Source organism: Eleginops maclovinus, chromosome 5 (genome assembly GCF_036324505.1).
Source record: "Eleginops maclovinus isolate JMC-PN-2008 ecotype Puerto Natales chromosome 5, JC_Emac_rtc_rv5, whole genome shotgun sequence".
Lineage (NCBI taxonomy): Eukaryota > Metazoa > Chordata > Actinopteri > Perciformes > Eleginopidae > Eleginops > Eleginops maclovinus.
Genome location: NC_086353.1, coordinates 10,003,060 through 10,020,765, shown reverse-complemented (window position 1 = coordinate 10,020,765; position 17,706 = coordinate 10,003,060). Strand labels below are relative to the sequence as shown.

The 17,706-nt window shown below is 39.1% G+C and overlaps 2 protein-coding genes across 5 annotated transcripts; one reads left to right on the top strand and one right to left on the bottom strand.

The window, feature by feature from the left end:
* Positions 1 to 261: 261 nt before the first annotated feature.
* Positions 262 to 15,618, bottom strand: acox1 (acyl-CoA oxidase 1, palmitoyl). 4 transcript variants are annotated; one of them, XM_063883315.1, is made up of 14 exons: positions 15,397 to 15,618; positions 14,304 to 14,463; positions 12,719 to 12,879; positions 8,591 to 8,698; positions 8,258 to 8,377; positions 8,025 to 8,140; positions 7,312 to 7,481; positions 6,853 to 7,015; positions 5,954 to 6,144; positions 4,915 to 5,094; positions 4,101 to 4,206; positions 3,748 to 3,891; positions 2,838 to 3,044; positions 262 to 2,540 (listed from the first exon to the last, which is right to left on the bottom strand). In XM_063883315.1, the coding sequence occupies exons 1-14, from the start codon at positions 15,503 to 15,505 to the stop codon at positions 2,490 to 2,492; spliced, it is 1,986 nt and encodes a 661-aa protein (XP_063739385.1). In that variant the 5' UTR covers positions 15,506 to 15,618; the 3' UTR covers positions 262 to 2,489. The 4 variants fall into 4 exon arrangements, with proteins under 4 accessions (XP_063739385.1, XP_063739386.1, XP_063739384.1 ...); XM_063883316.1 differs by lacking the exon at positions 12,719 to 12,879 and adding an exon at positions 11,662 to 11,822; XM_063883314.1 differs by lacking the exon at positions 12,719 to 12,879 and adding an exon at positions 9,840 to 10,000.
* Positions 15,619 to 15,673: 55 nt separating this feature from the next.
* ten1 (TEN1 subunit of CST complex) lies at positions 15,674 to 17,693 on the top strand. Its single transcript, XM_063883714.1, has 3 exons — positions 15,674 to 15,853; positions 16,513 to 16,670; positions 17,038 to 17,693. Exons 1-3 carry the CDS (start codon positions 15,765 to 15,767, stop codon positions 17,187 to 17,189), a joined length of 399 nt encoding a protein of 132 aa, XP_063739784.1. The 5' UTR covers positions 15,674 to 15,764; the 3' UTR covers positions 17,190 to 17,693.
* The last annotated feature ends 13 nt before the right edge of the window (positions 17,694 to 17,706 follow it).

Genomic DNA, 17,706 nt, shown 5'->3' with positions numbered 1-17,706 from the left:
GCCAATTTGCATAATAAATCATTTTACTTTTGATACATTTTGATGCCAATGATTGAGTAACCTTTCTGAATGAAGGACAAACCCATCAGCAGTGGGCCACGTGTGGAAACTACAAGAGCCTGCCAACGGTCGTCATAGTTAGTGATTAACTTCAGCAAAGACATACAAATTACTCTACATGAGTAGACACATTAGTGGTTTAAAATGTTAAAAGCATATACTAGCATTTATTTGTTTTAATGAGTGACATGTGACACAAAACACATTGATTACTTAGTGTTTTATTAATACAACTTACAAGTAAAATGATGTACCAACCATTAAAATCATATGGTTTAATATCATTGTTAGGCAATAAATCATCACAAAAAAATGCTTAAGAGCTAAGTCGTTACAAATTGATAATCTTTTCCTTACAGCAATAGTTAACGGATTAAAAGACTTACCGATACAGAATGGAAATACTATGACTCTTGTGAGAACACGCTCAATTTACAACATTAGGAAAATATAACTTCCTCAGGCACATAATTAACTCACAAATCATCTTTACACTTCAGTCAGGCTTTTGATTACAACTATCCTTTTCCTCATCGCCTCAATACAGTCCCTATAAGTTATTCCACAGCCTTAGTATCCACAATTTATACTGCTGTATTTGATTCCTCCATCACAAAAATAATCTACTGCAGGTTGAGATAAATTCACCAATTCTAAGAAATAGTATACATTTATTCTGGTCAAGTCAAATAATAATAGGCTGTTACTCTAAATGTTGTAGTTTTTGCTTTCTTTATAGTGTGATTAACCCCACACAGCAGGGCGGGACCCTTTTTATTCACATATACAGTGCACACGATGCTTCATCAAACATTCAATACAATTAAAGTACCTGCCCTCAAAGGTGCTTTTACACCATGCATTACCTGACCATTATCTGCAGAATGCCTTCCGTCCCCCTAACACATCCAGAAGCATGTACCATAGATTCATTCATTCTAATGATCAAACACATGGCCATCACAGAGAGCACCGCCAATGCTCAGAAATAGAGGAATTTCGAACAAATCACCCCTAAGTGGTTTATTTCCAGAAAGTCTGAGTAAATCCCAACCCTGTCTCACATACACTGACTCTTCAATGGGTTTCTCTTCGCTCTATAAAGTGCTGCAGGGATGACATATGTTTGAAGGCCAACCACGGAAGACAGTATCGCCCTGGTTTCCCACACAAATGTTTTTTTTTTTAATGTCATAAGGCAAGCGGTTAAAGACTCTAAAGCTTATGTGAACCACAGACTTTTCTTTTCAGACATTCAAAACCCATTGAGTTCCATAAAAAGGGAACCAGAAGCGGAACAATGCTAACTCATTCCTGCAGCACGCTATTGAGCTCAGCTCAGGAGTAAAGGTACATAACAGCATAAAGAGATGTGACAAGTGTTGGGGTAAAGGCAATGAAGACAATTATGACAGACGTGAATTTTATCTGATCACAGTGAATTATTTCTACAAAAGGAATTAAAGGCTACTTGACATGAAATGCATGAAAATTGGGTAAAGCATCCGATTAAGGCTCTGAGGTTCCATTTAATTGTGTAAAACAGTGACTTTTAAAAAGGCATAGTAATTCAAATTTCTGCTCCTCTTAAGCACAGTTGAACTTTATGTATATGCAGAAGCTTGATAGAAATGGTTTTGTAACAGTATTTTACACCGGACTATTTGTATATCTTTACTGGCACCTCTGCTGTAATTTGCTGGGGTTTTTATAAAGTGCAGACTAAATTATGGCTGTCGTTTAGGTCAGTCATATTACTCCATCGTGTTTTGTCGCCACAGATTTGTGAAGAAGAGAAGTTTAAAGCAAAGGATAAATGTGATGGATATACGAATGTCTCGTTATAACAATGAATGAATAAATAACATGTCATTGCAAATACGGTCCTCGTTGTCAGGGGAAACAACAAAAACTGATTTTGCAGTTGGTCTCTTCCCATCCTAAAACGCTCTAACATTACGTAACATTCATAACATTCTGTTCTTGTTAAGAGAGAAAGTGAGCGGTGGCATTTCCATCTTGGCAGGCTCTCACAGAGGAGCCATCAGGCACATGGCAGAAAGCGAAGAAAAGATGAAACAAAATGAATTAAAAAGAAAGAAACTTCATATTGGAATGTCTCTGCAGAAAACTTCTAAAACTACAAAAACGTGATTGTATTCAGTATTATTAAAGCTATTGTTTTGGATCTTTATTAGAGATGACCTGTTTTCCTTCCATTCTCCATTGTAACTAAAAACGTTTTTAATTTCCCCCATTATCAAAGAGACCGATAGATTGGAGAAGGGAATGCTAAATTCCTTCAGATTGGTAATTACCGGCAAATGGAAAATTATGGCCATCACAGGGTTGATATGATGGGCTTTTTTGTGGTTAAGGTTGGGCCTCTATCCGTGGAGTTGAAGGGCCGCAGCCAGGAACCACATTGCTCACAATTGGGAACGCAGGGGTTTCAGGTATTTGTGGAACGACTCATGGACCTGGGGAAGGAAGAAGGAAGTAGTTAAGGATGAATGGGAAGAATAACATTTTATTAAGGATGATTAAAAATAAACGTATAAACATCATCCCTGAAGTACAAAAGTTCACTGTCAATCTGCTAACCAAAATGAACTGAAACCAACAGTTTTGCTAGGTCCTGCATTCTTTTCTTGTAGCTATCATTTAGCCTTACGATTAGTGGTAATTCCATGCATCAGATCTAACAACAAAACAGGTTATGAGTACCATCAGTGCAGTGCCATTACTCTCATTTAACCCCAGTGAGCCTGACTGACCTCAGTGGCGTTCAGTGGCGAGCGACGAGCCCAGTCGAACAAGTGCTCATAGACGTTCCCATCATATCTTCCCAGGACTGAATTCAGAATCTTGTCGTTGATGTCAAAGGAGTCCACCAGTGCCACAGCGTTGGGCCTCAGCTGAGACAGCAGCTCCTTGACACGAACAGAAATTTGCAGAACCTGGGGTACACTCAGCAGTCCAGCCTGAAACAAAACAGATGGAGACGAGGATGAAAACGTTTTGCAGGATGTCTACCCTAACAGAGAGGAAACGGACAGGAGAGACAGCGGATTGTTAAACAAAGCATGACATTTTATATTTTACAAAAGATATAAGGCTAAACTGATTGACTGAACAAACTCAATTGTCCTTACTTAATCCAAAACAAGGCTACCAGCCATGCAGGCATACAAATCTTACAAACAAAGAACCCATTTTCTTTGCTCAGAGACAGAGAGGGAATTGAGGCCGGTATGACCTGAATGACTGCTATAGGGCAGCCGATTTCTTTCAATATTTTTTGGTTACTTTTCCAAAACAAATGAGTCACTGTCAACATCCTTATAAATAAGATCTGCCACATGCCAAAAACGGTGTCGCTTTTAAAGCTTTGTCATTGCTCGTTCCAAAACAGTGGTGAACATCAGGGGACTTCTTTATAACCAAATGTTCCTCCACAAAAAAACCTGGGCAACAATGGAATTTCTTTTCACTTCAGCAGTCTCTTTTCTGTGCGTATGTGTGTGTGTGTGCCCTGCATTCTGTGTAAGACTAGAACAGAGGATACTAATTATCAGTTAAAATAGCAGCTGCGCTAATAATTGATTATAGGAGAAACAACAGTTAACAACCCATATCACACTGACTGTGGTCCATATGGTTTCTCCACGTAATGATTTTTCTGACCTGTAGGAAGTCTCCAGAGTTGTTTTTGATGCCATGCAGGGCGTACAGCAGAGCCAGGGTGGACAGCACTGAGTGTATCGCTGTGTCACCAATCTCCCCCAGCTTGTCAGTAAAGAGCTTCACTACGACATAGTGACAGTGGGCCTGGAGAAGAACAAAAAAACAGATGGATGGGAAAAGATACTCATTGCAACAAATAACAAATCATTGTAGAAATAAAATGAACATGGGCAGGATTTGAGTTTGCTTGCAAGCTGCACATATTGGGTTTGGGATCTCTGCAAACACTTGAAACCATGAAATGATCACTTACACTCTCACTCTCACTCACGCATACACACAAGGGAACTTACATCTGAAGCTCTGACCAGGTCAATGGAACTGTTGTTCCAGGCGTCCTCCTGGCACTTCCTGCGCTGCAACTCCTGCTGGATGCTCTTAGCTGCCAGCTCAACTAGACTACAAACACACACACAATCGGTATTAACCAAAGATGTCATCCATAAAAATGCATTAAAAACATTTACTCTCTACAAAACCACAATCGTAACTGCTTTTGTGGAGTAAGATTATCTTAAATCTCATGGCAAACATAGAAGGAACTCTTCCCAGCACGCCAATCATCTGACCCCTGTCCTGCTAACGTGTGAACAGGCAGGCCACATTTTGTCGCCCTACACCAGACAAACTTAGCCGCTGTTTGTGCTCACCACACAGCTCACCCTGACTGCCAAATGGATATAGTTGTGACCAAGGCTGGCAGTATGCAGGGATGGGATCAGGACAGCATATTATGTCAGTGACAGTGAAAAGGAAAAAGACAGAAATATAGTTCAAAGGAGAGAGCAGCATATTTGGGCAGATATTCTGATTAAACAATCACGGTGAATATTGTTGATAGATGAAGCTTTGTCCAAAACCCACACCTCAGATGAAATTGGAACTGTAACGGCAGCCTTTACTGTAAGTCAACATCTAGTACTCGTGTAAATCACTTACATTTCCATTTAGCACATGCTCATGCAATATTCAAACACTGAAAGGCATGCTTTATTATCATTACTTCATACATATTACATGCAACCATGAGCCAGGGTGGAGGGGTCAAAGCAGGATAAATATTACTACTTCAAAACAGATAAAGGTAAAGGCAAAGCTGTCTCTTACATGGCAGCTCTCTGTTTGTAGACCTCCACCAGGCTGGCCAGGTCGTTTATGTCCACTACGGTTGGTCTGGCAGCGACAGGCTGAGGCTGCACCCTCTGAAGGTTTGCGTCATTCAGGTATGACACGGTGCCGCTCAGCTGCTGTCCTTCCTTAGCATGTCGGTAGCTCTTCACCAGGTATCTGTAGACAAGTGTTGAGGAGACACACAGGTGACGTAAACAACAACACATTTGTATATGATATGGTATGAAAATTGCATCAAGAAGTTGGTATCTAATAACAAGTTAAATAACAAAGATGAGGTTATATATGCAGAGTTTAAATTAAAAAATCATACATCCAATAATACAAAAGCAGATTTCAAGACTTTAGGATTTTTTTCACATCTTACTAAATATAGTCTTAGGGCATTAATGGGACATGGTGCACAGGTTGGCTTCTGACCAATTTGTGTACACAGTCCAGAAAAGGACCTCCCATGTACCCATATGCAGTACTTCTTGAATTCCTCGACCTCTTGCTTTGTTTCCATTCACAACACTCTTTGTTGGAACTTTGTGTTCAATTATGAGCTCATCCTTGCCAGTGAAACATTATCCCTTCAAAGCAAAAAATATCACAAAGCAGCTTTTTGAAACTGCACAGCTGACCTTTATAGTGCTGGTGATTTAAAAAAAAGAAAAGAAAAGCAAAACAGTTAACATTTAAGGACATAAAATGTGACCCATGTTTGCTTTGGCTGTGTGGGTGTGTCTCCTGGATTTGGTATGATGTGGTATGATGAGTGGGCGCATGTTTATGTCTGGTTGTGTCTGTATCTGTCTCGCTGCCATTCTATTAGCGTGTGATTCCGAAAAATGGTTAAAAAGCCTAACCGTGTGAACTCTTGTGCGAGTATCTGTAGTGACAACTGTGCAATTTAGGAAATAAGCAGCTCAAAACAAAAACATAGTACGACTCTACAAAGGTATTTGTGTCGCAGTATTTTAACTCAGTCCTTGTGAGATGTCACATTTGTATTCCTGTCTGCCGAGGTTACCTTGCCGTCTGCAGCATCATGACTGTGTTCTCTCCCTCGTAGGTGCAGGCAGGAGTGAACTCCACGTAAATGTCCGGCAAGGCGCTGCTGCGGGAGTAGCCGTGGCCGCCACATGACATGCGGCAAACCTCGATGCCAGCGTTGGCGGTCCACGTAGTGAAGGCCTTCAGCCCGGCACACAGGGCATGGAGCTGTAGATATGAGAGCAAAGAGGGTGAGAAGAGCTTCATGTAAACCTTGGTGCAATTATATTTTTAAATCAAACAACAAAGTGCTTTGAAAATGTTGTACTATTACAGTATGTTAATGTATGTAAAATAATTAGCTATGAATGGCCCTGACTAGAATACTAGACACAGTCAGCCAGTGAGGGCTATCTGGTAAAGATGCATATGCCTAAATATAAAATAGTAGTTTTTATGAATTATTACTGCACAATTAAAAACAATAAGACGTTGTAGTTGTTTATTTATTTGTAAATCTTTTATTCTTATTAATGTTATTGTCTGTACTTCCTCTGTGCTCTGTTCTTTTCTGTTCTCATGGTCATTTCATATGCCTATTTCCTTTTGTGAGGTTTTGGTAACATTGTGAAGATACGCTCAACTTAAGCTTATAAAATGTAAACAAACAAACAAACAAACAAACAGTGTGTAGCTTGTCAGCCACACAGCCAGAGGGATTGAAGCCTGTGTAATCAGAAAAATAACGTGTTGCGTCTGCTTTTACGCTAAATCACTAAGCTTGCATAGATGTCAGTAAACAAAGTTGAAACTGGTTTTTGCTTTAGCATAGACTCACAACACATACAGCTGGAAGGACTAACACCGACCTCAGTCAATATGCATCCTCCACAGTGAACCTAGGTTACACCCTACATTTAAATGTGCAATCAGTACCTCAGGCAGTTCACTGAAGTCCCCATCGCTGATGTCTCCACTGATGCGATGGTAGGTCTCTCTCATGTACTGTCCGACAAAAGTGAAGGCATAGGCCGTGGCCAGCAGAGGAAACAGCTTGTACTGCTGCGTCTGGTAATCCAGGATCTGAGGCTCTGGCTCTCTGTGGGACACAAAACACCCGTTTGACCTCTCAGTATCTCAAATAAAGATTTTGCTTCCCTTTTATACACAAGGATGTGGTTAAAATCCTGATAAAAAACAAGTGCTATTTCCATTTCCTTTTAGAAAAAACGTCGCAAATCTGAACCTGTGACACAAACCGCATGACTAATGTGAATTTCCCGTGTCTTTAAGGGAAAACCAAATTTGACCTAAAGCAGAAATTAGTTTTTTCTTGTCGTTTCTATGAGTGATGCAAGTAGTGTGTGCCTTCATGCATTCATTGTGTTGACTGACCCGGCCCGGATCTCAGACTGGTGTCGGACAGAGCTGTAGCGGATGGCGATGGTGGAGGCTTTGGAGAGGGACCGAGCGGACTCGCCTACGATTAAGGAGCGGATGAACACCATGGTGCCGTAGGTCAGCTTGGCACTGGGGGGCTTCACATAGGTCCCATCTGGCTCCACCTAGTGGTGAGACAGAGTCACTCTTACTTCAGTCCCACTTTAAATACAGTATTCAGTAGATACACAAGTTTATTTTTACACTCTTCGATAATAGTAATGCAGTCTAATACAACAGATCGGGATTAATGTACTGACTGGTGTTTTGGCCACTCCATTCACATTAATTAGTTAGGCTAAATCTTCAAATCAACAGAACAACTCAACCAAAAATGAACTCAAAATACTTCATCTAAAATGACCACAAAGTTAAATCCAGACCTCTTTTAGCTTAAACAGCTGAGTTTAACCTTCATTAAGATCGGATTTAGAGCAGGGCTGCATTTCTTTAGCTAGGCGTACCTTGTAATTTGGCAACTGTATGTATCTATATCATTACTAGATTAAATATACAGTATTACTCTATACTGACACAATGCAATTATGACATTTAGGACTGATGGTTTTGTTTAGCAAAGGGAAAGGGAGAGTGCAATACACTGTTTATGTAATTTTATGTCCCTTATTCCTTCATTCATTAGAAAAAAAATGTGCATGTCTAATCACCTTTGCGTATTTCATCAGCATGTTCTCTCGTGGGAGTCGCACGTTCTCCAGTTTCAGGAATCCGTTGTCAACTTCACTGAAGCCAAACTTGGGACCGATATCTCCAACCACAATACCTTAAACAGAGAGAGAGAGAAAAAGAAAAAAGAGCAAAACAAAGAAAGTCAAGAGACAGGGAGTAAAGTGAGGACTGACTTCACCACATACACCACATCCAGAGAGACTGTGGTTACCTGGCAGTGGTACGTGTGTGTTCATGTCACGGATGGGTACGATGAAAGCATGAAGACCGTGGCAGTTTCCCAGAGTATAAAGCTGGGCTAGAACTATAGCATGGTTTGAAGTCTTACCAACTGGAAAAAGACAGAGAGTTGAAGGGTTAAAACTTCAATGTTCTGAATGTCACATGGTTTTCCTACCCTGGAAGGAAAAAACGATTTAAGCATTGTGACACCTTGAGGGAAAGGGAAAGACATATTCCTTCCTTATGATAATATGCCAATTACAGGCTGAAAAATGACTATTGGTCAGATCCTGCAGAGACATGCAGGTGTCTAAGTACTTACGTCCTCCAGGCCACCATTTGATGGAGCTGACTGTGGGACTGTTCAACACAAACTCCTGCGTAGCTGGGTCGTACGTGGCTGTGGTCTCTAGCCCGCGGAGGTGTGTGCCTAGATAGACAAAATATCAAACCCCACCCCCCCCCCCCAGAACACAAACACACAGAGTACACAGTTGAAAAACAAAGATTAATAAAAAAAGACAAAGAGAATAAACATAAAATAAATGGATAGAAAACATGTTAAGCCCTCGACAAATTTGAAAAATAATAAACTTTCCATGAAAAATGGATGAAAATAAAACATAAAAGGAGCATAGCAGTGCACTTTGTAGGTGTTTGACAGATCTAAATGTGTATTTCATGATTTAAATATACTAACACATATCTCATGCAATTTGCTTGATTACCTTAGAGTTTGCTAACAGAAAGATACTACGTCAGTATGAGCTACACTGGAACATGTGCTGCTACAGTATAGCCATGTTAAAAACAAACATTTACAAACAATCTAATATTATGAGTTCAGGACAGTTCTGTCTAAAACACACGGGAAGGGTTAGGGTTGAAGACCAACAGAGGTGGTTTGTCTAAAAGGGCAGGGAGTGCATATTAAGGCTATCGCAGAGTTTCAGGCATGCAGAACAAACATTAGATAACTTGGGGGTTACCTTTAAGCCAGGGCTTTACTTAATGTCATTTATTTTACATACGAAGCTTTATTTAGGTTTCTTCTAACTTCCCGACTCGAGGAAATTAAGATGCATTTTACAGAAAAGATGGGGAAAATACGGCAAAAATAGATGAATAGACATTTTTGTACTAATATTGGTGCCAATTAGGTTAACATTATTTTGTTATGAAATAATCAGTCTTTGAACTGTAGCACAAGTCTGTTGTGGATTAAAGGGCAAAAGTGTGAAATGGCTGGGTTTGTTTTAAAGCATTTAAAAAGTGATCCAGCATTATCAATAGAAATGAAAGAGGTTACAGTGTTGGCGCTCCGACTGGAGGCAGTAGCATTGCTTATTCAGAGTTTAATATACAAATGTGTAGTATTCTTGCCATGCTGTAAGTAGTTAAATTAAAGTAGTAGTAATAGCTGATGCTTGTCATTTTAGGATATGTGGACCCAGAAGTCCAGAAGAAGATGAAATGAAACCCCAATTTGTTTTTCCAGGATCAGAGCCCATTGCCCCTCTAAAGTACGGGACTAAACAGTTCCGATATTTTGGACTGCTCTGGTCTTTTACCGTGGCCCATCTCTGTCTGTGCGTAGGTGCCGATGATCTCTAGGTTCCAGGCAGGCATGAAGAAACGGTCCATTTGCTCTGGGGTAGCCTGGTTGAGCAGTGTGGGCAGGAACATCCCCAGATGGAGATCCAAGGGCTCGGCCCTGCCTGGGTGTACACATCTAGGCCACGCAGCAGAGGGGCAAATGGAAGAGAAAAGCAGGTGGTGATGCGGAAAGGGGCAAAGAAGGAAATGTATAGGGAAGGTTTGAGCAATGTGAAAGTTTTGAACAATGTAAAGTGCATGTATGAATGAGAGAATATTGGAGCAAGTATTTTGAAAAACCCACGGAAGGGAATTGATATGACCCAAATGAAGAAGCAGCAAGGGAAAAGAAAAAGAGAGTTTGTGATAACAAGCAGCGAAAAGGCAGATTTGACAAATTAAAACAGCTTGTGATAATATCATGCATATTGATTTGATCATATGTTCATTTGTCTAAAAACTCGACTCATTTACATTTGTCTTTAGAAGCTGCATCAATAAAGTTCCCCTGTCAGATGTGAATTTAAATGTCTCTGCTATGCAGGCCACATCAGTCCCAGCCAGTTATAAGCTCACAGTGTCTGACCATAAGCTGCTAAAACCAAATAAACCCTTGAAAAGAGGTTTACTGAAATGACTTTGGGGACATTTACTGATGCGAACCTTCTGCTCCAGGACATTTACTTTTGGATATTTTATAGACCAAACAATTAACAAAGAAATTAGCAGATTCATTGATAATGAAATCAGTCTTTAAGCTGTGGCCTTACCGAGGGAACATCGGTTCACAACATGAATGATACTCAAATTATACTATAAGGACTTGGCCCAAACCGACACAACACTTGATCCAAATGTTCATTAAAGACGGAGAGATCCATTTTAAACTTTCAGTGTCGGTCTGCATGACTGAAATACTAATTTGGAAACACAACAGCTTGACTTGGTTATCGCAAGGCAACAGACAATAGCTGTGGTGGCCTAGATTCTCTCAGATTACAAAGACACATTCATCTAGAACTCAGTCTCGTTAAAGGATCCAACACCGCATATTGTGCAGCACGTGACGTAGCTTCTCCTGCTTTTGATGTGAGAGACTTGAAAAGCAGGAGAAAATGACCAGTTTCCAATCTGCAGTACTTACTTATTAGTCAAACAGAACCAGAAAAAAAGCACTTCGCCTTTTTTCGCCACTCAAGATATAGCTCAAATAAACAGAACCGTATCTTCATTGGAAACGCATTTCATTTGCCAAGTGGTGGAAAGTAATTAAGACACAGCAATCAAAATTCATACAAATATTTATCATTAGAGTATTATTATTATTAGATGGAATACAGGAGGTGTGGGTAGGAAATCAGTGGCACTAGCTAATGTAGATGGGAATATTAGTTGGAAAGGACCGGACAAAGCTACGTTATTTTGCTTTTAAGATGCTAAAGGTGTAAGGGACTGACACTAATAGAGTGATATTAGTAAAACAGCTACATATACATCACTAGCCACAAATGACCTGTTGGTTAGAACAAAATGAAGTATACGAACACAGTTGTCAGTACACACATGCGACTACTTCTGAATTTCCTACACGATTTTGAAATGTCAAACACATTCAAGGAATCACCTTAATGCTCCTGGTGCTTTTTCAGGCCTGCTGTAATGGGCCCGTTTTCCCATCCCCAACATAATTCCTTTAAATTCCAATTAGAGCTTTTTTATAACAGCCCGACAAAGTTATGAGGGACTTAAACTACATAAAGTCAATAACCTAAAGGCTAATTCTGAGAAAGGACTGACCGTGACCCATCTCAGTTTGGGCATATGTGCCCAGGGCCTGCAAGGACTCTGCCAGAGGTAACCACTTCCTGGACTGCTCAGCGTCACACTGGCTGTACAGCGTGGGAAGGAACATGACATAGTGGAGCCCAAAGGCCCATTGTTGGTGTCCTTGAACCATACTGGGTGAAGGGGAGGTAGAAGACACACAAATGATGCTCAGACTGGCTGTCACTCAAACGTTGTGTAAACAATGGATATGCTGACTCACCATGTTGTTGAAGCACTGGCGGACATTGAATATTAGGTTTAAGTTTAACTCACTCTGTTACTTTTTTGAACTTGGTAATAAAAGTTATTCAGTGTTTGAATTATGTAAACCGTCCCATTGTTTAGTTGCTATAGTTCATTTCACATCATTCTTAAATTTGAGTTTGAAAATGATTTTCAGTACACACTTCCTATTTCTGACTCTGCAATGTTACCTTGTGTGCCTAAGTAGCTTCACCGCCCTTACCTCAATGATATTAAGGACAAACATCAACTAACAAAGACTGATAGATCAATTGAAACGTCTCAGATGGAGATACTTCACCATTAAGCCTGGATAAAGCCGGCCCATTATTTACATTGCCTTGAAGGGGTTCTTTCTTGGAAATAATCAAATAATAACTGGGACTAACATGGAACAGGATTTCCTTTTAAATAGAATCCTACAATCGTTTACCCATTGAAAATTAAAGCAAAGTACCACATCTATCTTTTTTGACAAGCAGCCACAAAAACAACAGCATAATCGTGAAACAGGCTGACAGGAAGATTGAGAGTTTAGAGAACAGGACAATGTGGTCAGAACGCGCATGAGACTACTTTTGATATAATTTCGATCTGTCAAACACATACAAGGAATCACCTTAATGCTCCTGCTACTTTTCCAAACCTACTGTAATGGGTCTGTTTTCCCACCCCGAATATAATTCCTTAAAAATCGTATTAGTGCTATTTAATAACAGCATGGAAAAGGAGGGCCTTAAACTACACACATTCAATAAGTTAAAAGGCTGAATTCAAGACTGACCGTGACCCATCTCAGTTTGGGCATATGTGCCCAGGGCCTGGAAGGACTCTGCCAGAGGTAACCACTTCCTGGCCTGCTCAGCGTCACACTGGCTGTACAGTGTGGGTAGGAACATGACAAAGTGGAGCCCCAAGGCCTCATGGAGGTTGCCTTTAACCATACTGGGTGAATGGAAGGTGCAGGAAACACAACTTAGGTTCAGACTAAATGTCATCTAAACGTTGTATAACTAATGGATCTGCTGAGTCACTTTGTTTGAATTCTATGTCCAAGTTCATCCTGTTACTGTTGTTTAGTTTTTCTAAGGAATAGTTCCTTCGAAGTCCCACTTTAACTGTCAAATAATCCAATTCTTACTTAAAGGTTTACCAGTGAAGTCCAGTTCTACAATCATTTACTAGCAAAGTGCGTGAAGTTCTTTTGTAATTCACATCTATCAATTTTTTACATGACACAACATAATTATTAAATATGTTGACAGAAAGCTTGGTAGTTTAAGAACACAGCACAATGAACATTTAACCAAAATCTGTCAAATAGCAAAATAACAACTGATAATCTTTGACATTGCGTTAGGTTGTACACAGTTGACCTTTGACAAAGTTTTAATCTTACATCGAACTTTGATCAGCCTACATTTATTTCCCTCTAGGCCACACTACCCAGAATGTTGGTCAAGCTGATATTTACATAACCTATAGAGCCCTGGTATTGGTTTCCGCATGACAATCCTTCCTAATAGGAAACGTTGGTTATGTTATTTTGTATATTGCACGCAAGTTAACAAATAATTCTGGTTTATTATTTGACCACTAGCATAAAATTCAGTTATTGGGTGTGGTAGCATAAGCTGTATTGTATACTGGGGCAGCAGGTTATGAAGGCAACGCCTTCCCTAAATTATTGTTCTGTTTTCTATTGTGAATAAATCCACAAATTCTTTTTGTGGTGACTAGGATTTAGATGTGATTTTTAGTTTTGACATTTTTGACAAACAAGAAACTCAACAATCAGTAACCTGCATTTTAAATGTGGTTTATTAGCCCAGCATGGCTGAATCGCATCTTTCTGGAGCTTAGTTAGCTATTATATATTATTATTGTTGTGGTTTGTTGCATCAAAATGCATTAGCCACAGAGGAATGTATAATTCCCCTGTACCTCGTGTGCTGTCATTATTGTGGGTCAGTAGCTGTATAGAATTCCTGTAATAAACATAATTACCTCTTATGTGTTTGAAACCAGTATGATAGTTTGTCAAAGATAAGCCTTCCCTAACCTGTGCCTCACCCGCTGCCTATGATTGTACAGCATGTAATATGACAGCCACTGAAATAATGTGTTATTTATAAAATTGCAAAGCCATGATACTGACAGTATCCAAATAAGGTCATTAAAGTTTGCTACAAAAAAAAATCTAGTGTGTGGAAAACAGGATTGCCTTGTTCATCACATCCTTTCAATACATTTGTATTGTAAATGAATAACAATAAGAATTTCTTCTGTGTTCAGGTTTTTGTCCGCCAGCCTATCTGGGTCTAGAGTATGTTAGCCAGCCCTCACATAAACTCATGTTTACCACATACTTTTTGTAGCAGTAGATCTCCTCTGGGTCTGCAATGCCATACTCTCTCAGCTTCAGGATCATCTGGGCGCTTTTTCTAACAGCCTGGTCATAGCGCTCACTTCGAGACAGGAAGTTAGGGTCCTCCTCCTTAAAGTCCGGGTCGCTGAAAACCAGTGACTCTACATGGTGGAAATGAAATCAAAAAGGTTTATTTAGGTCTACACAGTTGCTGTAGTGTGTATAATACATATTACATACACACATTTAGTGGATATTATCAAAAGTATATTAAGAATTTGTGAATGTGTCCCCTCGTGTGACACTTTGCATTAACATTGTGAGTATGCATCAAGATTTGAAAAACATAAGATAAGAAAATAAGTAATGTATGTAAGTTGTTAAAAAAACAACAACAACATACATTTATATTCCTTCTAAGTGCCTTATAGTTCAAGAACCATGGCTTCCTCATGTGTAACAACATTTCCAGGCTCACGATGATAACAGTTTTTCTACTGTACAAGATTTAATCACCTTGACTCTGAATAGCAAATCAATGAATAATAATGAATACAATGTCGGTAAAAATAGACTTTTAAAGAAGTCATTTTGGACTGTGTCAGTGTTGTTTTGTTTGTATTTTATGTCTTGCTGTTTTCACTGTTAGAGTACTTCTTTTATTCCAAAGACTACCTTGGGTGCCTTGAAAGGTGCCTTGAAATCAAATGTATTATTATTATTAATAATCATATTAAATATATATGTTTTTCTTTGCTACCTACAACGCTAGTATGTTTTGACTGAAAATAATATGAATAAAGTACGGTAAAGGTCACTTGTTCAAACGTGGGTGTAGGTTACATAACTGGACTCTTAACTCATATATTTCAGTTTATATAATGAAAAAGTTGAGTTCAGTCTGGACAACTACAACGTTACCTAGTGGTTGTAGACAGGAAAGCTATTCGTAAACAGCCAATGATATAATTAGCTCCTGTTTCTCCTCAATACAACTTTCTCAGGAAACATCATTACCTAATCATCACATAAAGGTGACGGTGTCGAGGTAATAACTCCTGATATGTCGGGCAAGGTTGACACTTCAAACTCACCAATTTCACGTCGTCTTTTGGTCTTTTCAAGCCCCCCGTCCAAAATGTACGTCAGTTTCTCGACATCAAAAGTTGCATTTTGACGCTCTCTCGTAATATCAGGATTCATGGTTCGGTATGCAAGTAAAAACAATATTTATACTGAAAAACCTGTTATGATAGCTGTGTTGTAGAGCCTCCTGCAACCTCAACAACCTGACTGGTCCTCCGCACACGGCCTCTTATTCCCACAACGCATGCGCAGACAGGCGCAGACAGGCTGAGACGTCATGTGACATGAACCCAGAAGTAGGGTATCCAAACTTGAACAGGCTTTATTGCCATGCTTTATTGTCATTAATCAACTATTTCTGAGTTTTCTTTCCATTATGCTTCCCGCAGCTGCAGTTTTTCATTTCCCCTGGGAGATAAACAGTGGAGCAGTACAAGAAGGGGAGTCAGTAAGAGTACTTGGCAGGTGGGGTTTTTTTCTGACTCACACTTTTATCCTTTGTGATTCTACAAAATTTGTATTTTGCAACACATTTATTTGGTACTGTACACTCTGCCTAATGGGATAGTGAACAGCTGTAGAATTAGCAATGCAGGTTTCAAAGGTGAGATTGCATTATTATTTAATTAGATTTAGTGGAATGTCAACTGAACGGAGAAAAGGTTGTGCAATCTTCTTTTTTTTCAGTTTTCACAGACAGAATAAACATTTTAAAAATGTAAAACGGTGTTTAGACTGTCTCTAGTGTCTGTTCTTTATGGTGGACACACCATTGTTATTCCCTCACTGTTGACCTTTTATAAATTTCAAACTTGTCCTAAAGCAGACTCTGTACACTGTACTATATCTGTACTCAAAATGTATTGATTGAATTTGATTATTGGAGAAAATGCATGCTTAGAATATCTTGTATTTACCTCAAAGTCTTTTTTTATAAGAAAGTACACTGTCAGTATTTGATTATAACTGAAATAGCAATTGTTTAATGTAGTTGTAGCCACTCAATCTACCTTATGGGGAGCAATCTGAAATAATTAATCATAATGTATAAGATGATCATATTAAATTTAGCCTTCAGATAAAAATATAAGAATACATCTTAATAAACCTGTTCAATTTTCCAGACTTGTCTGTTATCAGCCTGAGGAGTCCAGAGCGACACTGTCCGCTCAGCATGCTTCAAAAGAGCACCAAGTGGTCATCCACACGTTGTTTGTTGAGCCTTTTAACCCAATAATTGGGGCCCAGTATATTGTTCTTGGTGAAATTGAAAGTGCTGAGGGTAAGTAAAGACTTTCTTATCCATCTCTGATCCCTCAAATTATATATTATATTTTCATATCAGAGTTTCTGTTTTTTTGAGTCCATGTGTTGTATCATTGAAAAATTAAATTGACCTGCTATCTGGAAGAAGTATAGTTGAAGTATAGTGTATATTATATGTAGAAATGTATATAGTGCATATTAATTATATGATAGGTTATGGGACACTAAATTAACTCGAACAGTGTAAACACATTTATCATTGTATTAAACACCTATCTAATAGAATTGATGTGCTGAAATAGAGATCAATCTAGTTGAACTACACTCTCATTCATTTCATTATATCTGCTCATTCTTCATCTCTGCATCTTCTCGCCTTGAAGGGGTTGGTGCGATGGTCCGTGCCCGTGTGCTCAACTGCGTTGATGGTGTAAATGTTGCTCTTCTACAGAAAGCCATCAATGAGCAAAGGAGCTTTTTCAGGGAGAGGGAGAACAAACCGTGTGATGCTGAACAACTTGCACACGCAACCTGACCAGGGTCTCCTGAGTTTCTAAGGATGCTCGTTGAATATCAGGACTTCTGCTCTGCCTCTGAAGCTGTTTGCTAGTAAACTTTTGGCTTACTTTTCTCTCAGTGACCATAACAGGTAGTCCATCCTTTGCTAATTGATAATTGAGGCCCCAATGAATGGATTGGCATAATGGTTTCATATTTGGTTAATGAAGATATAAAAGCAACTGTTTTAGATCCATTACTAAAGGTGCAATAACCTATGTGTTGAGACATTTGATATTTTTGAAATGTTACCATTTGATATGCTGGGACTAAGAAGTCGTTTTTACATGCTTTGAAAACTGTGTCATGTATGGGTCATGTATATTAGAAAACATAACTTTATTCCATTCGTTGAAATATCAAAAGTTTAAAATTGTATACTGAATTATAAATGTTAAGCAATCCAAATGTATTGGATAGCCAAATAAGATGAAGCTGGTATTACATTGTTAAATGTAAATGTTGAAACCCGTCTATTGTTCCAACCCGTGTCT

Coding starts and splice junctions, on each gene's coding strand:
- acox1 (XM_063883313.1), bottom strand. CDS start 10,305: ATGATCAAATCAATATGCATGATATTATCACAAGCTGTTTTAATTTGT. Junction 8,378..8,590: donor CAAATGGTGGCCTGGAGGAC/GTAAGTACTTAG, acceptor GTCTTTTTCCAG/TTGGTAAGACTTCAAACCAT. Junction 7,016..7,311: donor CAGTCTGAGATCCGGGCCGG/GTCAGTCAACAC, acceptor TGTGTCCCACAG/AGAGCCAGAGCCTCAGATCC.
- ten1 (XM_063883714.1), top strand. CDS start 15,765: ATGCTTCCCGCAGCTGCAGTTTTTCATTTCCCCTGGGAGATAAACAGT. Junction 15,854..16,512: donor TCAGTAAGAGTACTTGGCAG/GTGGGGTTTTTT, acceptor TCAATTTTCCAG/ACTTGTCTGTTATCAGCCTG. Junction 16,671..17,037: donor TGAAATTGAAAGTGCTGAGG/GTAAGTAAAGAC, acceptor CTCGCCTTGAAG/GGGTTGGTGCGATGGTCCGT.